We start from the raw sequence: 27,139 nt of genomic DNA, 5'->3' as shown, positions 1-27,139 counted from the left end.
CCTGCTGTAACCCAGTCAGAAAATCTTGGCATCCCTATATAAGGAAGAAAACCAGAGAGCTATGGATGAATGGAGGAGCAGACAACTCCTGCCTACACAACTCATCTCCTCAAGAGATGTAACCAAGCCCATTTGGAGAGTTCCCTTCCACAGATTCCAGTGAGATAAGAGCTACTTCCCAATTTAGCTAGACCACTCTGTCCACTCCAATGGACAGTTTCCCAGCTGGGAGAGATTTTCAGGTCGGGGGGGGGGGGGGAAGACAGTTGCTGTATTGTGTTAATGTGTTTTAAATGTCTTGGCCTTTCATGGGATAAGACACCTGCTGTTGTTCCATTCTCACACAACAGCTGAGTACTCCAAAAGGCAATATTGCCTTCTTCCCCTTTCCAAGGCTTGCTTTGAGGTGAACGTTATTCATTTGTATCTTCTGGGGCTGGCAAGATGGCATGCCTCCTCCTTAGTCAAAGAGAGGTAAAGGTAAAATGTAAAGGACCCCTGGATGGTTAAATCCAGTCAAAGGCGACTCTGGGGTTGCAGCGCTCATTTCACTTTCAGGCAAAGGGAGCCAGCGTTTGTCTGCAGATAGCTTTCCGGGTCGTGTGGCCAGCATGACGAAACTGCTTCTGGCGCAACGGGACACCGTGAAGGAAACCAGAGTGCATGGAAACACCGTTTACCTTCCCGCCGAAGCAGTACCTATTTATCTACTTGCACTGGCATGCTTTCAAACTGCTAGGTTGGCAGGAGCTGCGACCGAGCAACGGGAGCTCACTCCGTTGCGGGGATTTGAACCGCCGACCTTCTGATCGGCAAGCCCAAGAGGCTCAGTGGTTTAGACCACAGCGCCACCCGCGTAAAAGAGAACACAATGAAGAAATAAAGACTTCATATACCTTCATAAAAACAAACTGCTAGGATATGAGGAGCCACTTTCTCAACCACCTAGCTCTCAGTTCAGTCTTCTCTGACCGACAGTGGCTTGGTAAGGTCTCCCATGTTTTTCTCAGCATTGCCAGGGACCCCACCAAGGACCTTCGATAAGCAATGCATACACTCAACCACTGAGATAAAGGGCAGTTTATTGGGCTTTCTACACACACTTGATTGGGAAAGCAATCAATCCCAGTGAGTTGACCATGAAGCACTTGGTTTTATGAATGGGCGGGGAGGGGAGATCTACTGACTCTTTCCAATGGTATGTCATTTTAGCTACAATACAGACGTACCTTGGAAGTTGAATGGAATCCGTTCCGGGAGTCTGTTTGACTTCCAAAATGTTCAGGAACCAGGGCGCGGCTTCCAATTGGCTGCAGGAAGCTCCTGCAGCCAATCGGAAGCTGCGGCAGCCCTGCCGGATGTTCAGTTTCCAAAAGAACATTCGAAAACCGGAACAATCACTTCCAGTTTTTGATCACTCAGAAGCCAAAACGTTTGGCTCCCAAGGCATTTGAAAACCAAGGTACGGCTGTATTGCAAACTGTGACTGCTTCAGAAAGTCACCACTCCTTTTGATATCACGTGAACATGGGACATTTCCTAGGATATAGGGACGTCTTCTGCGCAAAGCCCTCTGCTCACAAGTGGAAGCAGTGTTGTAGGGCCACCCTGACAACATGGTCATAGGGTGGCATACAGATATTATAAACAAGGAAGCAGACCAAACACACCCTGAGCGGAAGCCAAAGGGCAGGTCCCTTGAGGTGGTGGTGGGAAGCTACTTGTAGTAATATACAGTGTAATTCTGGGAGAAACGATAGCTTTCTTGGACTGGGTATTTATCCCACAGAAAACGAATGTGGGCCCAAAGGTTCACTGAAGGGGACTGGGGCAAAGGCAACGTGCAAGAATAGGAATCACAAACACAGTGTGCAAAGCAGCTGACGTTTATGATCATGTGATTTCCAACACTTCAAAAGGAGGCTATTTAATTAGCTGTTCTGTGGAGCAAGGACATTAGCACAGGCAAGTAAGGAAGATTGCATCACCACTTATCTAGGTTCTGTTTGGTGTAGTGCAACCTACAATGTGAGTCTTATCTGAACAGCAAGGCCACAAGCTGTAACTTGCAAAGTGAAAGCAAGCATGAGAAGAGGAAATGCATAACTTCCTGTGACAGGTTTGTTGCCATCTCTTCATTGCAACATCAAATGAACTTTTGTTTCAGAGTTTCCTCATTTTTATAACCTGCCCAACTGCCAGGGGCTCAGATTGATCATCAGTTGCTCTCAGACACGTATCTAAATTGACAAATGAAAGCGGGAGCTCTCACGGCAAAGATGTTCAACCCCCCATCCCTCAGAGAACTTATCTGAACAGCAGACCATCACCTGTGAACTTTAATCTCTTAGCAAAGTGCAACCCCCAAGTCAAACAGCTAAAATTCCATGCTCCTCTTGCCCTAGCCCTGCCATACACAAGAAATTCTGACCGGCATTAGCTAAGAACTTGTATGTCCCTTAGCAACAGTTCAAGCTTCTTTAACGAAGACCTATACAGTGGTACCTCGGGTTAAGTACTTAATTCGTTCCGGAGGTCTGTACTTAACCTGAAACTGTTCTTAACCTGAAGCATCACTTTAGCTAATGGGGCCTCCTGCTGCCGTGGCGCTACCAGAGCACGATTTCTGTTCTCATCCTGAAGCAAAGTTCTTAACCTGAAGCACTATTTTTGGGTTAGTGGAGTCTGTAACCTGAAGCATATGTAACCTGAAGCGTATGGAACCTGAGGTACCACTGTACAGTGGTACCTCGGGTTAAGTACTTAATTCGTTCCGGAGGTCTGTACTTAACCTGAAACTGTTCTTAACCTGAAGCACCACTTTAGCTAATGGGGCCTCCCACTGCCGCCACACCGCCGGAGCATGATTTCTGTTCTCATCCTGAAGCAAAGTTCTTAACCTGAAGCACTATTTCTGGGTTAGAGGAGTCTGTAACCTGAAGCGTATGTAACCTGAAGCGTATGTAATCCGAGGTACCACTGTAACCCTCTTTGTGAGCCTTGGTATCAAATAGGTGGTAGGGAACACTCTAATATTTTTGGAGCAATGAGCATTTGCATGAAGGAAAACGGAAAGGCTGCATGAAAAGCTGGAAGTGCTTACAACAGAGGAGGCAAAATTGTGTGTGCATGCATGCACGCACCCACCCACACACACAGGGAATGAATGTATCTTTGCTATGGGTACTAACCATAGTTCCCTTGCTGCAAGATGACCATCTTCTGTCTACAAGATTGAACAAGACGTAGGATGAAAGAACTATTTCCGCCCACAGAGCCTTTGCAATAGTGCAAGCAAATGAAAACATCTTTACTGCAGGGGCTATCTCTGCAACATATTATATGCTGTATCTGGCACTGTTATCTCTCCCTTAGAACAGTTAACTCTCTGATCTCAACAAACCTAAACATAGTTAGGCTAGACTAGTGAATATTCCTACTGGTATGTTCCAGCTTGCATTTTTATATGCAGTACAGTGGTGACTCGCAAGACGAAATCAATTCGTTCCGCGAGTTTTGTCGTCTTGCGATTTTTTTCGTCTTGCGAAGCACGGTGTCGGGAAAGTTTTGGAAAAGCTTCAAAAATCACCAAAGTCTTTAAAAACCTCAAAAAAGGCTACCACACCGCATTCTATGAGTTGCTTCTCGAAGTCAAGTCGCAACTGTATTAACGGTGTTAAGAAAAAGGAAACAAACTTGCAAGACGTTTCCGTCTTGCGAAGCAAGCCCACAGGGAAAATCGTCTTGCGAAGCAGCTCAAAAAACAAAAAACCCTTTCGCCTAGCGAGTTTTTTGTCTTGCGATGCATTCGTCTTGCGAGGTACCACTGTATATGCCGAAGAGCTGTTTTAGTCAATAACATGGAGGTAATATCAGTTTTCCTGCAGAATAGAACTCGACTCAAAATATCATAATTCAGAAACTGAATCTTCGGGATATTGGAAGCCTGCGTAGCCTGTGCTTTAAGTAAAGATAAAGGTAAAGGGACCCCTGACCATTAGGTCCAGTCGTGACCGACTCAGGGGCTGCGGCGCTCATCTGGCTTTATTGGCCAAGGGAGCCAGCGTACAACTTCCGGGTCATGTGGCTAGCATGACTAAGGCGCTTCTGGTGAACCAGAGCAGCGCACGGAAACGCCGTTTACCTACCCACTGGAGCGGTACCTATTTATCTACTTGCACTTTGATGTGCTTTTGAACTGCTAGGTTGGCAGGAGCAGGGACCGAGCAACGGGAGCTCACCCCGTCGCAGGGATCTGAATCGCAGACCTTCTGATCGGCAAGTCCTAGGCTCTGTGGTTTAACCCACAGCGCCACCCACATCCCGTGCTTTAAGTAGAGGACCTCAAAAATGGTTTATTATTATTTCTAATTATTTGATTTCACAGTCACCCAATACCTCATACCCCCAACCCAAGTTGTGGGCTGACCTTAACTTTGGAGAATTTTTTTAGTTGTAGGAATTGGTTTGCATCCATGGTCACTCCAGAGTTGGAACATTGCCTGCAATTCACCCCCCCCCCCAGTAACTTAGAGTTTTGTGGTTTGCATAAAGTAGCATTGTAAATAGCTAGTCAAGTGTGAAGAGCTAAGTAATCGCTCCAGGTGAGCATTACAGAAATCAATTCTCTTTCTTATAGGCTACAAAAAAACCGACATAAAGATGTTTAGACGTAGAGACTAGTAAACACTTATGTGGGAAACTTGACTTGTATTTCCTTGCAAGGACGTAATAAAGTTATTCCAGTTGTACCTTTCTGAAAAAAACACAAACTCCCGGACACTTTTAATATCCAGATCTTTCCCACACTAGAGCCCTTCAGTTGCAATCAGCAGAACGTGGAATTGTAACTGTGGTTCCACACAGCACTTCATATAGTGCTATGTACCCCCATAGCAATCCCATAGGCCTACTCCACGGAGAAGGCAAAACCTTAGAGATCCTAAGTGTATTTCCTCAAAAGTATGACCTAGTCTATTAAGTTGGACTTACTCCCTAGAAAGTGTGCTTAGCAGCCTTTGAGCAGGCAAGGTCTCCTCTTGGTCCGGATTTAAAGCAGCCCCTGAGTCTCTTAACAGGATTACGGACTAGTCATTTAATTATTTTTTCCTGAAATGATTTTCTCCTTCCCCTCGCCTTTAATGTTTTGTTTCCTTAATCCACCACTTCCTTTTTAAAGCGAAACAATTAATGCTCAGAACGACTGAATTGTGTAATAATTTGTGAAACAAGCATGGGCTCCTCCTCTTCCCCTCCCCTACAGACTGGAGGTCTGGGAAAGGAGAGAGAGAGAACTGCAATTTCATCCTGAATTTTACACAAACACACACACAAATTTCCAGCGTTTCAGCCACAACTTTCCATACCGCCATCTTAGAATCCCAGCTAGTGCAGGGATGTTGCTAGCCCAGAGATGGAAGGAAGATAAAGTCCCTACCAGAGAAGGATGGCAAATCAAGTTGAGGGACTACGCCGAAATGGCAAAACTGACTGGAAAGCTCAGGAAACACCAGGAAGACCAAAACTTTAATATGGAATGGGAAAATTTTTATAATTTACATTAAGGACCATTGTAAGCAGCTGAAAACATTAGCAGGACTATAACAACACTTGTAACGAGAAATATGGTATAAGGGAGTTAATTTTTTTTTTTAATTATTGGAAAAAAATGCAGTAGAAAAGGTTTAACAACATGTTGAACTCGTGGAGGGGAAGGTGGGAAGTCCAGAGATTTGAAGGAATCTTTAAACTGCGGATATGCTGTGGTGTGATTATACTTTTAAATATGTAAAACGATATATATATCTATATCGATATAGACACAGATATATAGATATAGATATATAGGTAAAGGTAAAGGGACCCGACTCTGGGGTTGCAGTGCTCATCTTGCTTTATTGGCCGAGGGAGCCAGCGTACAGCTTCCAGGTCATGTGGCCAGAGCAGTGCACGGAAACGCCGTTTACCTTCCCGCCGGAGCGGTACCTATTTATCTACTTGCACTTTGACGTGCTTTCAAACTGCTAGGTTGGCAGGAGCAGGGACCAAGCAATGGTAGCTCACCCCGTTGTGGGGATTCGAACCGCCAACCTTCTGATCGGTAAACCCTAGGCTCTGTGGTTTAACCCACAGTGCCACCCTTATATAGATATAGAGATATATATAAAATAGGATCTTAGCTGAGGAGAGACTGGTTTTGTTTCTCCTGCTGATGGTAGGTGGTTAAATTGAGTCTTCTTCAGGACTTCCCTCCCTCCCTCCCTCCCCCTCCCTCCCTTTTTCAGTTCCTCCAAAATGCAGGCTCAGGGGTCTCTGGGGCTATGCTCCCTCTCCCTTCTGTAATTTTTTTTTTAAATGGTGTACGCATCACCAATCATGTCAACAACAGGATCACTCTTCCCACAAGGTGCCTCAGGTGTGCTTTGGCAGTCCGAGCTGTACACCCTGGCACTGCAAAATGGTTTTAAACTTACAAAAGCTATCACAATTCAAGAAGAGGATGGAAAAGAGAATGCAGAAAGCATTCATTTGCAATGGGCTCCATTGTCTGAATAATTTATACAGTGGTACCTCGGTTGTTGAACGGCTTGGCTCCCGAACGCCACAAACCCAGAAGTGTGTTTGCAAACCTGGTTTGTGAACGTTTTTCGGAAGCCAAATGTGCAACATGGCTTCTGATTGAGGGCAAGAAGCTCCTGCAGCCAATCGGAAGCCGCACCTTGGTTTTTGAATGGTTCTGGAGTCAAATGGACTCCCAGAACGGATTAAGTTCAAGAACCAAGATTCCACTGTAGAAACAAAATGAAGGATGGTAGTTTCAGCTAAGTATCTAGGGGAGAAGCACCCAAAGACACAGGTGAACAAGAGTAGGCAGGGCTGAGAATATCATAGGCAAAACATACTACTTGTGATCATGCAGATTTGCCGAAGAATACAGATTATAGGGAGGTGTGAGGAGGTCGTGGAAATATGTGAAAGAAAGATAAGATATTGAAATTTCTTTTTCTCCCCCCCCCCTCTTTTCTCTCTCTTTTTCTTTTTGATGTGTTTTTAAATTGTTTTTGTTTTGTCTTGTTAGCTTTTAGTGTTATGTAGTGTCTTTGTATTGTAATGTATTGTTTTTTCTTTGTTTTTTTTTGTAAGTGTATAAATTGTTGCAAAAGTAATAAATATTATTAAAAAAAAAAAGAATACAGATTATACACTGCTTACCAGGCCACCTTTTTAATGTTATTTTTAAACAAATCATTGTATGTATTAAAAATATTGAAAAACTCATTATTACGGTGTTAAAGGAATTCTAAGGTCTCATATATATAATATAAATCATATGTTCATAAATTTACACGGCAAACACATACGTAAGTACAGTACAGTGGTACCTCGCAAGACGAATGCCTCGCAAGACAAAAAACTCGCTAGACGAAAGGGTTTTTTGTTTTTTGAGCTGCTTCGCAAGACGATTTTCCCTATGGGCTTGCTTCGCAAGACGGAAACGTCTTGCAAGTTTGTTTCCTTTTTCTTAACACCGTTAATACAGTTGCGACTTGACTTCGAGGAGCAACTCATAGAACGCGGTGTGGTAGCCTTTTTTGAGGTTTTTAAGGACTTTGGTATTTTTGAAGCTTTTCCAAAACTTTCCCGACACTGTGTTTCGCAAGACAAAAAAAATCGCAAGACGACAAAACTCGCGGAACGAATTAATTTCATCTTGCGAGGCACCACTGTATATAAACCACGTATCTGAGAGCAATCCTGAAAATATTTTGACTCTCCCAAATTGACCTCAAATATTTTTGTACAAGGAGGAAGGAAATGGGAAAGCCTCTCCATTGTCTTTTGCTTACCTGCCTTAGGGGCATATGAATAGGGCGAGCCTGTGACCTGGATTCAGGAATTAAAGCATTTGCTATCACAAAAGAATGGCCAGGCTGCCCAGGTAGAGCAATCAGTGACCATTATCAGGTATCCTGGCAGACAGGATTTCTGCTGTAGGCTGCCTCCTTCTGTGATGTATGTATGATGTTTTGGGGGGTGGTCTTGAGCTACAGGGTAGGCAATTTCAAAAGTATATAAGGCCATTGTTCTGGCTTTCTCTCCTCCCTCCCTGTGTGAGGGGAGTGGGGGGGGCCCTGTTGCAACAATTTAATAAAGATCAGGCTTACGAGCTGCTTTGCTTCTCAATATTCTCTGGTTGGCCTCTGTTATTTTCTCCTTCCGATAGGGGACCTACTTAAGGACTCTATACGGGTTCTTGGATACCCCATAAGAGAAAAGGAGCAGTTTTTTTTCTTATAACAACGGTAATCATAAACCAGTAAAATAACAAAAGAAAAAAGAGGCACTCCCTTCTCACTCATCGGCTGCCTACATGTCTCAACTTGCCTAGAATGGTTAATGGATTCATCACTGAGAGTCGACTATGAATAGGACTGCTCTGACAAAGAGGGGAGATTTTGTGAGGAAAACCACCCATTATTACTATTGTTGCAAAGCCTTCCCACGTATATTTTTTGGTACTGACACTCACTGCTGGGCCTTGCCACAAATATCCCCTATGTCTCATGGGAGGGGGAGTAGCTCCAACCTTCACTGGTATTATTTCCTCTTTTCTTTCTTTTTTTAACCCGAAGAGACCCATCACCACACATTATGACTCAATGCAGCTGCACAAAACAAGGGGTTTCTCCCTTCCCTTGCTGAGCACTGGAAAATTCAGTTTCAAAATTGGGTACCCAAAACAAAAGCAAGACCCCATATTGTTTGGAGAAACTTGCCTTCCTCTCAGCTTATTTCATTGAATAAGCTAGAGCACATTTATAGTATTAACATTCCAAGCAGGAAGGACTAGGGGAGATGGCTGGCCCATCCTTCTGCTTCCACCATAATCCTTCTTTCAGACATAATGTGATTCATATGCAATTCCTCTGTGCACATGCACACGCACACGCACGCACACACACACACACACACACTGCAGTGTCTCTGGGGCTGAAGCAGCAATGGTTCACATAGACTTTCATGTTTTCCTCTGGAATTCAGTAATGAACTCATTAAATCACCAACTTGGTGTGACAGAAAGTCATTCAGCTGCTGATGTTGTTGCCATGGAAACCTGGGCTCTTGCTTAGAGATCTTCCTTCTGCACTGGATCTGTAATTACCGTCAAGCTGAAAACATCCTCCCCTACCCCCACCTGCAAAGAGTAGTAGCATCCTGCACCATCACAGGGGCTGGCTTGCCAAAGAAACACCCATTTGGGTTTTCCCCTCACTAAATTAATACTATCTTTTTATTGTCAGTATTTTTTTTAGCTGATTCTGCATCCCGCCCCCCCCCCCCCCGGCCCTTTCCTAGATGGATTTTGCAAATGTTGGCAGCACAGCAAATATTTTTCTAAATGTCTTTGCCCTCTAGTTTTAATGATACCCTTAAAAATACTAAGAGTTCCTCTTGAAGGATTTGTTTAATGTACTTCCTTTGAGCGCTCTGAATTTCCTTATATACAGCAGGTTTGCTGAACTGCAATGTCACAAATCTAAAATGAAAACTTACTGGGCCAAAGTCTAAGAGAAAAATTAGCATCCTTTCTCTCTCTCTCTCTCTCCCCCCCCCCCCCAATAAATGAATCTTTTGAAATTGCATACTGATAAGCATTGAGGCCAAGTTCAAGAAGAAACAGGTATGTGTCCACAACCACCTCACGGACAACCCAAATAAGTCAGTTTAAACTGGACTGTATAAAGAAGTTTTAAATGGAAATATAAAAAACAAACACATGTACAGATTAAACTAAAGGAACTTTAGGGTCCTTTCCACCTCTCTCTATAATGGTAGCCTTTTCTACTGGTACTTATGAGGTAAACACCTCATGAAAGCTTCACTTTTAGCCAGCAGCAAAGGGTATATTTTGCTGTTTGCTCCTATGCTTGTTTCAGAAGATTGAACACATTTTTACAACTGCTTTAAAAGAAGCGTGAGCCCTTAAAGTCTGTATCTTCTCCCATCATTTTCCCACATGAATTCTTTCCCTCCAAATAACAGTGCTGCTAGCAGACTAATTAAATGAGGGTGGTGTTATTGGCTGTACTTGATGAGAGCCTGATATTCTGACACATAGACTCTCAAAGGACACCCACCTGATTAGCATTTTGCAGGATTTTTTCGGCGCGCATGCACACACGTGAACTTAATTTCCATCTGCCACACAGAATTTATCCGAAGACTCCAAACCAAAGCTGACAGCCTGGAAGCTTTGTTCACTGCTATGCTATCACATCCCGAATCAAGGTTATGCCAAACTGTACTGGCAAGATCAGCATCAAGTGAACATGAAGCAGTAGGCAGTGAGACAGTGGTGCCCTGAGATATGTCTGTAGCTTGGGATGATCTTTGGTTGTCTCAACTGAAGTTACTTGTGACTCATGGGACGAGAAGCTTATTTAAACAGAAAGCAAAGTTCTAGCCCTCGTGAGGTATACAGAGAGAAGCACAAGATATGGTAGAGAGAGAAAATTGTCAGCAGCGCCTAGCATGACTAGGGTTCGATTCCAAAGGCCTCAACTACCATATTTTTCGCTCTATAGGATGCACCCTTTTTTAGAGGGGGAGAACAAGAAATAAAATTTCTCCCCCTCTCTGCTCAGCGCCCCTTCAGCGAAGCGGCAGGAGAAACGTAGCCCCTTCCATTTCTCCTCCCGCTTCACTGAAGGGGTGCTGCGCAGCTCTCCCTCTTTGCTGAAGCCAGGAGAGTCTTGCTTTCCTGGCTTCAGCGAAAGCAACCCAAAGACTTCGGAGCACCGCGGGACCTCCCGCTGCGCTCCGGAGGCTTCAGGTTCCTTTTGCTGAAGCCAAGAGAGTCTTGCTCTCCTGGCTTCAGCAAAAGGAACCCGAAGCCTTTGGAGCGAAGCGTGAGTTCCCGCTGCGTTCCACAGGCTTCAGGTTCCTTTCACTGAAGCCAGAAGAGTCTATCCCTGAAGCCTGGAGAGCGAGAGGGGTTGGTGCACACCGACCCCTCTCGTTCTCCAGGCTTCAGCGAAAGCAACGCGAAGCCTCCGAAGCGTGGAGGGAGCGCTCCCTCTGCACTTTGGAGGCTTCGCATTGCTATCGCCCAACTAGGAGAAGGAAGCCTCTGATCCTAAACCTCTGCTGCCTTGTGGGATATCTTCAGGAAAAGAAAAAGCTAAGGAATAAAACCCCTACACAAATCTGGAGTGGAGTCCCTAAGACAGTTGGGTGGTGCCTTGGACACCATCGGCAACTCCTGCAGCCAAGCTGGTGCTAAACGTACTGCTCTGCTTTCCTTTGGACCACCTTAGCAAGACTGAGAGAAGGGTTGTCTAGGCAGCCCTGGACCTCCATACGCTCACTGCCCAGGCTTGTGCTCTGGGGAGGTAACTTTGGTGCTACTAATGCAGTGGTTTGACTTCACCCCCGGAGGCGCACTCCATTGTCTTTTGAGACAGATGGATGCTAACGATCAATGAACAATAACTTCCATCATCATCATCCTGACCAAGCCCAACCCCCTGCAATTAGTTCTATTCCTTGGATATCACTTTCTACTGCAACTTGCATAACCAACAGAACTTGCCTTAGCTCTAAACCAGGGGTCAGCAAGGTTTACCTCGCCTGGGCCGGTTCACTCCAGCAGAGACCCTTCGTGGGCCGGAACGTGCACGTGTGTGAGTGCACGCGCGATTTCCGGTGTCTGCATCTGCGCAGACGTGATTTCCGGCGCCACGGAAGTGAGTCCCCGTGCCACACTGCGCCGGTTTAGCACTGCACACGGGGACTCGCTGAGCGGGCAGCTCAGTTCAGGGGTGGTTCGTGGGCCAGTTAAATGACCCCCGTGGGCTGCTTGTAGCCCATGGGCCTTAGGTTGCCTACCCCTGCTCTAAACGGACAAGGGAGCCTAGCTATGTCGAGGTCAGGATTTGGGGTTCCTGTCAGTCTGTAGGCAACTTTTCATAAACCAGCCTGGCAACATTCAGGGAGGATCGGACTCAAAAGCTTTCTAGTAGCGCAAGAGAGAGTGGGAAGGAGTGGAAGTGAGAGTCATGGGGAAAGAGAATGATGATGACATTGGGTAATTTAGCCCCATCCTATTTCACAGCAGAAGAAGGTGCAACTCAAACACATGCCAAGCTAGCTACTTCCCACTCATTGTAATCACATAGTCCCCCTAATAGAGTGGTATCTTTGAAAAAAAGTTTTAATTAATCTTTATTTTTATCTTCCATAAAAGACAGAGCGTGTCTCAGCAATAACACATCATTCCAATATACAGAAGGAATCAACAGGATACAAGATCAGGACTAATTAAGTGGTCATTAGACAGGAGGGACGTGGGTGGCGCTGTGGGTTAAAGCCTCAGCGCCTAGGACTTGCTGATCATAAGGACGGCGGTTCGAATCCCCACGGCGGGGTGTGCTCCCGTCGTTCGGTCCCAGCGCCTGCCAACCTAGCAGTTCGAAAGCACCTTCGGGTGCAAGTAGATAAATAGGGACCGCTTACCAGCGGGAAGGCAAACAGCGTTCCGTGTGCTGTGCTGGCTTGCCAGATGCAGCTTGTCACGCTGGCCACGTGACCCGGAAGTGTCTTCGGACAGCGCTGGCCCCCGGCCTCTTAAGTGAGATGGGCGCACAACCCTAGAGTCTGGCAAGACTGGCCCGTACGGGCAGGGGTACCTTTACTTTTACCTTTAGACAGGCATAAGAACATTAGAGAAAAGGAAGGCAACAAGCCCTGGAGAAGCAAACCAGCATCTTAATCCTCAAACAAATGCGCTGAAGACATTTTTGTTTCCTATGGGACTTCCTTCAGAGTCTGTGCAGAGCTCAGACTATGTCAGTGATACAGCAGCCTAGGCAAGTGTTATGATTCATAAATTAAAATAACCATTAAGAAAAACAAAATCATTTGTCATCTGCCATTTACCAGGAAACAAAATGTTTTTCAGTATTCGTTATAGCATGACTACTCTCTCAGGGTGTACGGGGTGTTAGGGGAAGGGAAGAATGTCTGGTGGGGGGCATGCCATGCTCCTTCCTGAGTAGTTTGTCCACCTTTGGTCCCCATCCTGCACTCAGCTCTCACCTGTGGCTCCTAGAAGCTGTCAGGCTGTGACAGCAGCCACACCCCAGGAAGGGCTTCGACTGGCTGGCTGAAACAGACGAGGGCGGCCGATGGGTCTCAAACCCCTTGGTGAGTTAGGGACTTCCCTGCACGCAAAGACTGGCTATGCCACTGAGCCCCATTGGCTCTCAACAAGGAGGTATCAAGCTAAGTAAGTGTACGGGCATCCCCATAGCCTTTTCAGTGAAACAAGGTATAAGAAGATTGTTTGGGGAAATTGCCTCCCCTTACCTAAAAGCTGGCACAGAAAGGAAAGCCTCCAAAAGAACAGGAGGATCATTATTGCCAGGCCGACTTCAATATTTGCTCTGCATTTCTCCCTTTGCCAAGTAAACGGCAACAACAAATATCTAGGTCAGCGTTTGGCTCCTCTGTTGCCCTCGTTCTACATTCTGTACTTCATACCAAAGTGTCTTTGGTGCATGTGTATGCTTAAAAAAAACCCCAGCTATAGCGGACATGTGAGCATTTAATTAACGCGTGAGGGCTGTGTTTGAAGGCAGCCGACTGATCCTGCATGATAAACTGGTTGTGTTTAAAAGGTTCTGCTGGTGTCCCTGGCAGTTGCCTGTCTCTTCCCAGACTGCTGCCTCTGCTTTCTCAGTACAGCACCCCTTCCTCCTCCTCTCAGGCATTCAGGTTTGTGTCTTAGAATGCAAAGCTCCTTTCCCCACTTTGTGGCCCAGTTAAGAAGGTTCATGTTTAAAGGAATGTTAGGCACTTTTTTCCTTTCACCAACAAAAATACATTTCTGTGCTCTGGGATATTACAAAAGGGGGATGGGGAGGAGAGAGAGAAAGAGCATGCAGAACACCAGAAGCAACAACCTAGATTTGGGAAACAAGTGCTGGGACTGCAGACCTGGCTGCATATTCAGCTCCTTGTTAGGAAGCCTAAACACACAGAAGATGCTTTTTCTCTGAGTCGTGCCGCTGGGGTGACTCAGCACACAGCAGGGGCATATTGTGCAAGTCCTGACTAGCAGCAGGTACGCCAAATCTGTGGGGAAGTCTCACATGGTCAGCCCCTGTCCATGCGCGGTTGTGCTGTTTAAAGGACCGTCAGCAGCTCCTTCCATGTAGCCAGGGCACATGCTTAAAAGGACTCCTCAGACCTCTAGATCAGACCTGCTGGGAGGAGGGAGGGAGGGAGGGAGGGAGGGAGGAAGCACTCAGCAGCTGCCTAGCAACCACTGATCCATTAACCCTGCAACTTCAGGTAGACATTTCAATGCTCCACTACTCAAGCCAGCCATCATGGCATCAAATGGAGGGGGAGAGCAAGCTTAAAATACTGTATTTTTCACTAGACCATAAGACACACCTAGTTTTTGGAAGAGGAAAATGGGGGGGGGGGATGATTCTGAATCCCATAAGCCAGAACATAAAGCGGGATTGCTGCGCAGCGATCCCGCTTGCTGTCCTGGCTTATGGGATAGCCTCGCGCAGCCTCTCCTGGGCAAGGGGAGCCTTCATCCCTGCCTGGGAGAGGCTGCGCGTGGCTAAGGCTCCCCCAAGAGCCACGCTCCCTTTAAAAGAGTGTGTGGAGCCCTTCTCCCTCCTCAGGGAAAAGCCCCCAAGAGCCGCACACATGCTCCACGTAGCTCTTTAAAGGGAGCGCTGAGCAGAGCTTACCGCCTGCATTCACTCCATAAGATGCACACACATTTCCCCTTACTTTTTAGGAGGGGAAAAGTACGTCTTATAGAGCAAAAAATACGGTATGTACTCTGCAGAGGAGGGTCTCACTGTAACATTTGCAACTTTGCTGAGAGGAGCTAAACATCAAACTTGCCAGGGGACGAAGGGGCAGAGGAATACCTGTGGGTTTATACCACTTGAGATGTCTACCCTCTGCCATGTATTTCCTTCTGTTCCCCCACAGCCAAAACTTATGTAATAAGAAGTGTGGTCCAAGACTGACTGATAATTCGAGCAGCAGCGTAACAAATTCTAGGTTTGGTCCAATAACCTCTTCATGACAGCCAGCACCCAACATTAACACAATGGAGGAAACGAAAGGCTGGGATAGAATCACAGAACCGTAGGGCTGGAAGGGACCCTGAGGGTCATCTAGTTCAACCCCCAGCAATGCAGGAATCTTTTGCCCAGTATGAGACTCAGACCCACAATCCTGATATTAAGAATCTCATGCTCTACCGACTGAGCTATCCCAGCCTCCTGAGTCTCGGTTCAAAGACGGGGCTCAGATCTACGGTTGAGTTGCTGCAGCGTCACAGAATCTTCAATTATTGTAAACACTGATGGGAAAATATCAGCCACAGAGACCTGACAGTTGGACAGCACTAAGGAAGTGGAATATTGCTGCGAACAGAGAAGAAACAGAGGGACAGGCAGAACTAGACTTTAGTAAGAGAGACAGAGTTGTTGCTGCTCCAAGTCTCTTTCCTCTCCCTTCCACAGAATGTGTACTACAATACAACATGGAGTCACCAGACTGTATTCAGTGTGGTGCTAAGAAGATAGCTCCATCAGCAAGCAGAAATGCTTGCGTTGACGAAACAATTTCCCCCTCTTGTCCCCCTGCTTGCTGTCTGAGGGTTCTCCTAACTCTCTGGAGGGGAGGAACCTCCGTTGCACTATTGGGAACCTTAGCGCTGGCTTCTGCTAACTCGTTGAGTTAACTGAACACGGCTCAGGATGCTGTGTGTCTCCCCATTCCAGTCTCACATCAATGGCTGAGACAGTGCAAGGATTCAGCATTGCACATTGTGTTGGAGGACCTAAGGAAGACACATAACAAACCACATTCTAAGGCCCAGTTTAGTCCTGGCTTGTTTAAATTAACTACAGTTCCCCCCTCCAAATGTTTAGCCGTAATGAGGAAAATTCTGATCTCGTCCTTGTAGCAGTGCCATAGGAAGAGAGAAAAGCAGGCAGAATGTGAGGCCCAAGCTCAAGCACATAACTCTAAGTCATAATTTGGTATTAAATCTGAAAAGGCCCATGGAGTGGCAGCAACACAGTCTCTCTCTTAGTTCTCAGCATTGCTTTTATTTTGGGAATTTGAGTTTGAAAGGAGATAGATAAGTTGTGGACCCAAAGCAGCCAGAAGGCTAAAGATGCTGTCTGAGATAGAGGACAATAAGCTCTGTGGTTAAAAAGGGCAGGTTGATAGTAATAATGCTTCCTTAGCAACATGTTCTAATCTTTAAAGTGAAATATAAGAGGACTATTAACTGATTGGTTAGAATACCATCAGCTTAAAGATATATTCAAGATGGACAAAAAGGCTTTTCTGATGAAACCTCTAAATTTGAAAAAGAGCTGTTACGAAAGACGAACAGGTTCAATCAGTTATGATACACTGGACGAGAGACTTTGGACCTAATATACAACTTGCAGCATGGGAGAGGTTATTATATGAAAATGATGTATCGCTGGTATTTAACCCCTAGCAAATTAGCTAAAATGTATAAAACAAGGTCAAATACATGCTGGAAATGTAAGGAAAAAGAAGGCACCTTTTATCACATGTGGTGGACTTGTAAAGCAGTAAAAGAATTCTGGGAGATGATATACAATGAACTGAAAAAAATGTTTAAAATAACCTTCTATGAATTTATCGAACTGGCTAAAATGACAGCAGCAATTAAATTACAACCTAATCAAAAACTAAGGAAAGAATGGGAATGTGTAGAAGAATATATGGCAAAGTATTGTTAGACTGAAGTTTGTAAAGTCAAGTTAAAAGACGGAAAAGATGCTATCTATGGGTTATTATGTAAAGTACTTTGTTTTAACACAACACTAAAGGATATAAAATAACTAAATGATGTCAAGCACGGGTGGAGGGAAGTCACAGGGACATAAAAGGAGAAAATGTATAGTGACATATGGATATATATTTACAGAATGTAAAGTAGGTGAAGGTAAAGGGACCCCTGACCATTAGGTCCAGTCGTGGCCGACTCTGGGGTGGCGCTCATCTCGCTTTATTGGCCGAGGGAGCTGGCGTACAGCTTCTAGGTCATGTGGCCAGCATGACTAAGCCGCTTCTGGCGAACCAGAGCAGCGCATGGAAACACCATTTACCTTAAAATAAATAAATAGGAGCAGTACCTATTTATCTACTTGCACTTTGATGTGCTTTCGAACTGCTAGGTTGGCAGGAGCAAGGACCGAGGAACGGGAGCTCACCCCGTCACAGGGATTTGAACCGCTGACCTTCTGATTGGCAAGCCCTAGGCTCTGTGGTTTAACCCACAGCGCCACCTGCGTCCCAGGTGTAAAGTAAAGAATGCTAAAAGATGTTATCTTTCTGAATGTAATGTTGCAAGAAATAAAATAAAAATAAAATAACCTTCTCTAAAAAATCCAAAACTTTTCTTCCAGGAATTCTAGGTGCCGAAATACCAAGGGACCAGAAGAGACTATTTATGTATGCGACCACTGCTGCCCAGATGTTACTAGCCCAGAGATGGAAAGAAGACATAGTCCCTACCAGAGAAAAATGGCAGATTAAACTGATGGACTATGCTGAAATGGCAAAAATGACTAGAAGAATTAAGAATCAGGAAGACCAAAATTTTTAATAAGGAATGGGAAAAATATATAACTTATCTTAAAAATCACTGTAAACAATTAAAACTATTAGTAGGATTGGAATGATACTCGTAATTGAACATTGGGCTATGGTTGTAATGGAGATTTAATAGAATTGGATTAACAGAGAAGATGCAAAAGGAAAAAAGTTAACATAAGGACCCACAAAGGGGAGGAGGGAAGTCCATGAGAACTTATGGAATTCTCTTTAGGGTTTGGTTGTTTAACAATTGTTTGTAAATTTCAAAATCTGAAAATTAAATAAATTTATAAAAATAAAAGAAAATAATCTGTAAAGTGAGTTGCCACCGTGCAGCGGAAGTGCAAACCGTATTTTGGTGGTTCCTCACAGTTTAGCATTAGATCACAATGCAGTTGCATCAAAACTTATCACTTTTAGGTGCAACATGGCATGTTCCATCCCTGCCCAATCTGCATTGTGGTCTGGGGCGGGGGCAGGAGCTATTCACTTCCCCACACTATGTTAATCATGCACCACATGCAACTAAGCAGTAAGTCTCATGGCTAAAGCTTGGGAATCCTACACAACAATTAGCAGCTCCAGCACAAAGTCACTTCATGATGAGAAGGCAGCCTGGAGGAGTTCCCCCAGGGCCGTAACATAAAACTGGGTCAGACAGCTGAAAACAAAGAAGTCAAAAGTCACGTCTCATCCTAAGATTTCAAAACAAGTTGTTTCAGCCAAAGCCCACCTTGCAATTGCAACTGGAACTTTTTATTTAGGTGTGCAAGCAGAGCGGTTTTGAGAGTGCACAGACTGCTGCTTTAATGCAGTACTGATTCTCTCCTCACCGACAATACTTGAGCATACATAGGACCATGATGTGAATTCATGGATATGAGTCTTTGCGCATTGTGTTGTTGCTGATCTTGGGATAGCCTCCAAGTAGCCAGCAAAATCTGGATGAAAAGCTGGGGGAATGTGGAAGAATGAGCTCTGCAAGCAGCTCTGTCGGCAGAGAAGATAGAGCAGTGGTTAGGTCTGTATTAAAGTTTCAGCAATGATTAAAGGTAAAGGTAAAGGGACCCCTGACCATTAGGTCCAGTCGTGACCGACTCTGGGGTTGCGGCGCTCATCTCGCTTTATTGGCCGAGGGAGCTGGCGTACAGCTTCTGGGTCATGTGGCCAGCATGACTAAGCCGCTTCTGGCAAACCAGAGCAGCACATGGAAACGCCATTTACCTTCCCGCCGGAGCAGTACCTATTTATCTACTTGCACTTTGACGTGCTTTCGAACTGCTAGGTGGGCAGGAGCAGGGACCGAGCAACAGGAGCTCACCCCGTTGCGGGGATTCGAACCGCTGACCTTCTGATCAGCAAGCCCTAGGCTCTGTGGTTTAACCCACAGCGCCACCTGTGTCCCGAGCTTTTCATCCAGATTTTGCTGGCTACTTGGAGGCTATCCCAAGATCAGAAACGACACAATGCGCAAAGACTCATATCCATGAATTTGCATCATGGTCCTGTGCTAAAATAAAGAGAAGGGACTAGAGCAATGATGCTTTATGCTGAACCAGACAAACTAGCTCAGATCTGACTACACTAGGGGTGCAGAACCCCTCCAGATAATGTGGAACTCCCAACTGCTGTCAGCCCCAGCGAGCATACTGAACCATCAGGAATTATGAGTGTTGGAGTTCAATTACACCTGGAGCAATATGGGCTCCCCATCCCTTGATTCACACAAGCCTGTCCGGGTTTCAGGCAGAAGCCTTTACCATCCCCTACCTGGAAATGCCTGGAACGCAACTTGGGACCTTTCATATGAAAAGCAAAGCTGTGCTCTTCCCTTTAATATGAATGCACTCAGTGTATCTTGGCCTGGTTCAAATCACACAGGCCATTTGGCAACCCTCTCTTATGAGTGAAAACATGGCAAATATATAAACATTTATGCACGTCCTGATGAACCTGCCTTTGAAAAGTTCCAAGGAAGGAGATTCAGCAGCAGCAGCTATTCAGCAGTTTTCATTGCTCAACCTTTTAGAGTTCAAAACTCCTCCCTTCCTCTCTCTCTCTCTCTCTCTCTCTCTCTCTGAATCCACTCACATTTTCTTATAGAAATCAAGTGGATTAAGAAAAACTTTAGCTTCTAACTAATTACAAATATAATTGCTTGGCATGATTAATCAATCACCTACAATACATCCATTAAACCGTAAGCATCAATTTAAACTGCAGCTTGCAGGAAGTCAAAGTAGCAACGAATAAATAACGCCGCATAAGCTTCTGGTCCCTGGAAATAAGTGCATCAAAGCCTCGATAGCAGCTATGCAGGTTTTCGTCTGAAAAAGTCACATCAAAAGTTTTGTTTTTTAAATGAAGGACACACAATTTTTTCAGTCTTCCTTTACAGGCAAAGTTGAGAATCCTGGGAATGTTATCCAATGCAGCAGAAAGCGGTTCCTGGGTTGCAGGCGTGTTTTGGTAATGATTTGACCCCACGCATCCTTTCAGTGGGTGGCAGGGCATATAAAATCCAAAGCATATATGTAGCATTAGACTGCGAATTATCTCCTTTGAAAACAGCACCCCCCTCCTTTAAGGTAAAGGGACCCCTGACCATTAGGTCCAGTTGTGACCGACTCTGGGGTTGTGACGCTCATCTCGATTTATTGGCCGAGGGAGCCGGCGTACAGCTTCCGGATCATGCGGCCAGCATGACTAAGCCACTTCTGGCGAACCAGAGCGGCGCACGGAAACGCCGTTTACCTTCCCGCCTATTTATCTATTTGACTTTGACATGCTTTCGAACTGCTAGGTTGGCAGGAGCAGGGACCGAGCAACGGGAGCTCAGCCCATTGCAGGGATTCGGACCGCCGACCTTCTGATCGGCAAGTCCTAGGCTCTGTGGTTTTACCCACAGCAACCCCCCCCCCATGACATGAATAGAATCTTAGCCAGGTCACAAATTACTTGAGGGACTACATTTAGCTTTTGCGCTGCAGGCTGGCTGTCCCCATCACAGAATGCCAGGTCCCCCATGGTAACGCTGGCACCCTTTGGCCGTGGAATAGTAGGCCCAGGCCAAAGAAGCAAGGGCCACTTTTACCGCTGTCATTTTCAAACTGCATCCAACTAAAGGCTTAACACCATGCTTCCCTTGTTGCTGTTATGGGAAAGCAGCAGTGTCCAGGCTATCTGTCAGCGAGTTCCTGTTCCTGTTTTCATGACTCTAGCCCAAGTCACAACCATGGGACATGCAAATGGAAAGCACTGTCCCCAGTACCCTAGTCAGGGTACAGAGTTCACTGGTGCCTCTCACAACACAAGGCTCCCTTTCCCATCTTTTCCTGAGCAGATGGGACTACTCCACTGGTCTATCCCGAATTTAGTCCACAGTACTGAGACAGCACCACTGCAGTACGTAGGCACGTCCGCGATGCCCTGATGTGATACCTAAGCTCCGAAACATGTGCTTGCCGGGTTAAGATGATAAAACAGGGGTGCTACAGAATGCGGAAATGGCTTTGCGTGCATGACAGAAGTTTAGTAATCCTTATCAATAATGGCACCTGAGATTTTGTGGACACTCCACAAATAAAAAATTGAGAGGATACAGACACACAGCGCTGATAAAGATTTCCAGGCATTGCTTTGGGAAATCTCTCTACCCCCTGAACACCCATTCCAGTGGCAAGCAAATAAGTATACGGGGACAAGTTGTTTCTCAGCTCCGGCAGAGCCCCCAGGTGATACCCATGCTATAGAGATGCAACAATTCTGTGGGATCCTTCTGTGGGAATCCTGAGTTGTGAAATCTTTGGAAGTGTGTGTAAGGAATGAGATAAAGTCAAGGGCAGCTCACTGGCAAATGTTCAGCTCTCTCCCATATACAGGATGCCTTCTCAATCCCTATGTCCTAATGTGTGCGCCTGCTGACTGCGTCCTTTGGCAGCATTCCTAGCATTTCCAGCTTTGAAGTCCCGGTGTTGCACCAACAGTAGTGCCTATATAGTGAAAATCATCAAGCTCTAGACAGACATCAGTTCCCACAGGGCTTGTGCCATTAACCTGGTTGTGCCACCGCCCAATCTGGTTCTCACAGTACAAAGAGGTCTGCAAGACAGGGAAGTCAGTCCGCAGTGCTGCCTCCGCCTCCTATGAATCAGCAGAGTGCAATGCCAAAGCAGCATGAGGCATAGCTTGGGCTGCTCAGCTTTCTAGGGCTTCTCAGTTGACAAACTCACCTGTCGGCTTTCAAATTGCATTCCCACCTGGCACATGTTGCCCTATACTGAGTCAGATCACTGCTTCTCACGGCCCAATAGCGTCTTACTCCAAGTGGCAGTGACTCTCCAAGGTCCCAAGGAGAGGTTTCCTCGGCCCTGCAAACCCCAAATCATTTCTTTAAAAAAATAAAAACAAAAACCCAGGTGTAATATATTTAAGTGCTCAAATGTCCCGGTCCTCAAAAATGTCCTGGGCCTCAGATTATGATCACAGGGTCTAGGTTGGTTCATGTGGGGAGCAGCGGTGACTTAGAACAAAGTACATTGTTCTCATTTTCAGGTCTCCCAATTTCTCAAACACCTCCTATTTCTATAGCTGTGCAAAGAGTTTTAGTAACATTTCACCAGGTAAAAATATCTGGAATGGTGACATTACTTTTTAGTTATAAAAGGGCAACAGTGGCATGATTTGCATGAAATGTGCAAGAAAACTGAGAACCGGCCATTAAGAGGAGTTTGGATTTGATATCCCGCTTTGAGGAGTCTCAAAGCGGCTAACATTCTCCTTCCCCTTCCTCCCCCACAACAAACACTCTGTGAGGTGAGTGAGGCTGAGAGACTTCAGAGAAGTGTGACTGGCCCAAGGTCACCCAGCAGCTGCATGTGGAGGAGCGGGGAAGCGAACCCGGTTCACCAGATTACGAGTCTACCGCTCCTAACCACTACACCACACTGGCTCTCAGTGATGCACCCCCAAACAAATACTCTTATAGGGTCATTCTCCTCTGCTCCTTCCTGTTCGGTTTGTAATGCCTCAGAGAGCATGCGGCACTTGATTTCAGAATGACATGGTCAAGACAGACAGACAGAACTTGGAATGAAGTTGCTGGTAAAAACAAGGGCCATGACTCTTGCTTAAAATGCCGGGTTTGAAAGACTCACAAAGAGCAGCAAAGTCAACACAGGAACAAATTAGGAACAAATGCAGGTGGTTCAAGATACACAAAGCCTGAGCTTCTCTACAGGGCTATAATAATAGATCTTTCAGAACTAACGACCGGATGTATCAGTCTCTCATCAATTTCATCATTGGCCAACCACTGAGAAAAACCTGAAAGTGCCACCCCAGTTGTTAAGCTCTGTTAATTTAAAAGTGATATGGACACTATTATTAAGCCTACGGCTGCATCAGGCATTATTTGGTTTGGACTTTTGGGGTCAAAAATAGTTTGGTGGGAGGAGTATAGAAATATTTATTTTAAAAACTTTTTTTCAGTCTTGTTTTGTTTCATTCTTTCTCTCTGCCACTATTTTGTTGCCTCCCCCCCCCCTTCAAGTTGCTGTTTGCTTCTTTCTCCTGCACTGTCACATGGGAAACCCAATACTATCAGGGATCACCTTGCAAATGGAATGATATAACAGAATATAGCCAGATTTGGCTGACTATATTACTGAAGGTAATTTAAGCCCATTGAAGGTAACAGAGAGCAATGAAAACAAATAGGGTGATTATTATTGCCAAAAAATCGGGGGGGGGGGGGAATTTTTAACACTGCAAAGAATGTTCCCAAAATACTACAAGCGCATTCAGCTTAGACCTTCAAAATATCTAGTTTTCATGGTTGTGAGGAAAGATTTGAACACATTTAAGCAGCATCTGCACAGAACAACTTTCTGCACAGTTTAAACATCGCGTATGCTTCTGCAATTTCAAGTACAAAACAAGACTTTCCTTGGCACAGAAATTAGACTATGATTTGCTTGACTTTTCTGTTGGAGGGACAGCCATGGCCTATTGCCATTTTGAGATCTCCACAGCTTTCACCTGGTCACGTTTCTGGCAGACAGTTGCCTATCAGGAAAGCCAGAATTTCCAGTTCTTGACTGAAGAGAAGGTTGGAGGAGACAGGCCCGCCTAGGCAGGCAGGCTCCAGTCATTTGCTCTGTTAATACATCAAAACCTCAGCTTATAAAAACCTGCTGAGCACAGGAGGGTTTCAGGAACGTCAGTCTTTGGCACCTGGGTTATGCACTGAATTGTTTAGTCAAAGCAGCTATTGAGCGATATGAGGAAATGGGGATTTCTATATCAGTGTCACAAGGGTGCTGCTGTGAACTTGCTCCCACTTGAATCCTCCCAAACACACAGAAAGTAGATTTCCTGTACAGTAATCCATTAGTCATAAGCTCTCTGTCTTTTGAAACAAGTAAACAGTTGAAATGATACTCCCTGCAGTAGAAAGGAAAGGGGACTTCCTATCTAAAATAGAAGGCATACTGGACAAGAAGAAGAAGAAGAAGAAGAAGAAGAAGAAGAAGAAGAAGAAGAAGAAGAAGAAGAAGAAGAAGAAAGAGTCCAGCTGATAAAACTAAATGGAACAGAAATTCAACACTCTACTTGGGGCTTTTTAGCATGGTTGGTCAAAGTGCGCCCAGAAGCACTTTACTTTTAGGGTGCTTCTGAATCTTCCAAGTCTTCCTCAAGGACAAAAGTGTGGTATATCCACAAACCACTGGTGGATAGAGTAATCCAAAGCAGTCCCAGGCCCAGGCACCCATTACAGCTGCTATCCCACTTCAGCTTTCCTTGAAAGCATCTACAGAGATAAAATTGCCTGCAGAATCCAAACTAGGCCAAAGAGAACATGGCTTCCCCATTTGAACAGCGTAGCTTTCATCCCAATGGCTGATGCTTCACAAAGCATTGGCCAACCCAGCCTTGAAGCTCATTAAGTGAATCTTTACCCAGCAGAGGGAATCCACCATATTTCATGCAAAGAGAGAAAAACAGTACCCACACTGATGTTATATTTCACGCCTAATAACAAACAAAGTTAATATACCGAGGCACATCACACAGAATGCTGACAAAGAGCTGACAGGTCAAGCACTAAGAAAAACAGCTAGACGGCTAGGAATCTGGTTTAAATGTCACCATTAACACTTTGACAAATATCTGCTGTCACTTTTCATACAACGGAGGTTTGGCTACAAGGCCTGAGCAGGGCTTGAAGAGGATGAGTTATGCCTGACCCAGTTTTCTGAAACATCCTCCTGACTCCTCATGAATAGAGACGGAAAAGAATAGGGAATCCAAAAACACCCACACACAAGCATCTTTTCCCCCTGCCTGCTTTAGATCCTTTCAACTTACTAGGTTACAAAATGAACAGCTTGTGGAGCACAAATACGATAAGGTTTGGGGGGTTCATCAAGGGAAGATGTGAAGCAGTAGAGATGACAGGGGAAGAGATAAGGGCCTGGGCAGCAGCTGGAGAGACTACTGAAAGACATGGTCAACCATACTACGTGTAACAAGATGGTGGGACTGTTTGGGGCTTACTAAAGGTAAAGGTAAAGGTACCCCTGCCCGTACGGGCCAGTCTTGCCAGACTCTGGGGTTGTGCGCCCATCTCACTCAAGAGGCCGGGGGCCAGCGCTGTCCGGAGACACTTCCGGGTCACGTGGCCAGCGTGACATCGCTGCTCTGGCGAGCCAGAGCCGCACACGGAAACGCCGTTTACCTTCCCGCTAGAAAGCGGTTCCTATTTATCTACTTGCACCCGGGGGTGCTTTCGAACTGCTAGGTTGGCAGGCGCTGGGACCGAGCAACGGGAGCGCACCCCGCCACGGGGATTCGAACCGCCGACCTTTCGATTGGCAAGCCCTAGGCGCTGAGGCTTTTACCCACAGCGCCACCCGTGTCCCTTTGGGGCTTACTACATTGTTCCAAAATCAAGGGAATTTCAAAAAGTGTGCACTGCTGCAGTGCAATTGCTGTATTGCCATATGTCGAATTGCGAAAGCTCCAAATAAATTTATTTACTGGTCAGAATTTATATTGCCCTTCCACAAACAATCATTCTTAGGACAGTTTACAAAAGTTTAAAATAAAATAAAGATACAATAAAAAAACCCAACAGAACCATAAAACAAATATATTTTTGGAAACTCGCTTGGGCCACAGTTGCACTGCATCATAGGTTTTGTTACAGATATGGCACGACTATAACTGCAATGATACAACACAATTCTGAGCAAAGAATGTATGTGCAACTGTATCCATAGCTAACTTATAACAACAGAAAGCATGGCAATACGAATGTTTGTTTGACAGCCTAAGTACTAGGGATAGAATGGTCTGTAACAAGATAATGGCTCTCATTATTTCAGATCCACTCTATTAAAATGGCCAGTGGATCATCTTTAAGGATTAAAAAATTAAAATTAAAACAATCACAGGCATGCCAAACTGGGGCGCTTTGATTGTAGCTGTAAAGCCAGGATATTAATAGATAGCCACTCCACCAATTTGGCAGAATGGGAGATGCAATTAAGTTTTTCTGGTGTTGTGTGTGTGGTTTCTTTTGGCTGGAGGTCATATAGGAGAGGTGATCTGGAGTCTCTACCCAAGGTGTGAATCACTGTTTGAGGAGCTGAAGCCTCATTAACTTGTTCTCATAAATGCTTGGCACTTCAAAAGCACCTCAGATGCCTTCCAATTATGCCAAGTCAGAGTTATTACCTCAGTCTTGAAGCTGACATAGCAAGGGCCTTTGGCCAGAGAGACAGTCAAGTTTTTCAATCCCAGTTGTCTCATCTCTCTCTCTCTCTCTCTCTCTCTCTCTCTCTCTCTCTCTCTCTCACACACACACACACACACACACACACACACACACACGGTAAAGGGACCCCTGACAATTAAGTCCAGTTGTGAACGACTCTGGGTTTGTGGTGCTCATCTCGCTTTACAGGCCGAGGGAGCCGGCGTTTGTCCGCTTCCGCAGACAGTTTTTCCAGGTCATGTGGCCAGCATGACTAAGCTGCTTCTGGCGAAACCAGAGCAGCGCACGGAAACGCCATTTACCTTCCCGCCGGAGCGGTACCTATTTATCTTCTTGCACTGCGTGCAATGGGAGCTCACCCCTTCATGGGGATTCGAACCACCGACCTTTTGATTGGCAAACCACTATGGTTTAACCCATAGTGCCACCCGCATCCCTATGTATTGATATACTTAGCCCTGATTATAAAATATATACACTAGCTGTTTTCAAGCTTTTAGTCTGCCATGGATCTTTTTCAGCTGGCAAGAAATCTCTGTACGCCTGCCAATGAAACATGCAGTTCACATGGGAATGTTGACCCCCAAAATCTGGGCCCCCAAAATCACCATGCATCATTGAGAGTTGAAATTCTAACCGTAATTTGCAGGTGCAGGTGCCCTATCAGAATGAGATACT

The 27,139-nt window shown here is 45.4% G+C and overlaps 1 protein-coding gene across 2 annotated transcripts in view; it reads right to left on the bottom strand.

The window, feature by feature from the left end:
- MYO1D (myosin ID) overlaps positions 1-27,139 on the bottom strand; it is a 181,746-nt gene that overhangs the window by 20,887 nt on the left and 133,720 nt on the right. Inside the window, exon 22 of one of the 2 annotated variants that reach the window (XM_077917458.1) lies at positions 21,915-22,052. The exons of the other annotated variant lie outside the window; for it this stretch is intronic. Within the exon in view, the coding sequence (XP_077773584.1) occupies positions 21,915-22,052 (138 nt within the window). The remainder of the gene's footprint in view (positions 1-21,914; positions 22,053-27,139) is intronic. 2 annotated transcript variants of the gene reach the window in all.

Source organism: Podarcis muralis, chromosome 13 (assembly GCF_964188315.1).
Source record: "Podarcis muralis chromosome 13, rPodMur119.hap1.1, whole genome shotgun sequence".
Taxonomy (NCBI): domain Eukaryota; kingdom Metazoa; phylum Chordata; class Lepidosauria; order Squamata; family Lacertidae; genus Podarcis; species Podarcis muralis.
Note: the sequence above shows the minus strand (reverse complement) of the source record. Positions and strands in the feature narration are given on the sequence as shown.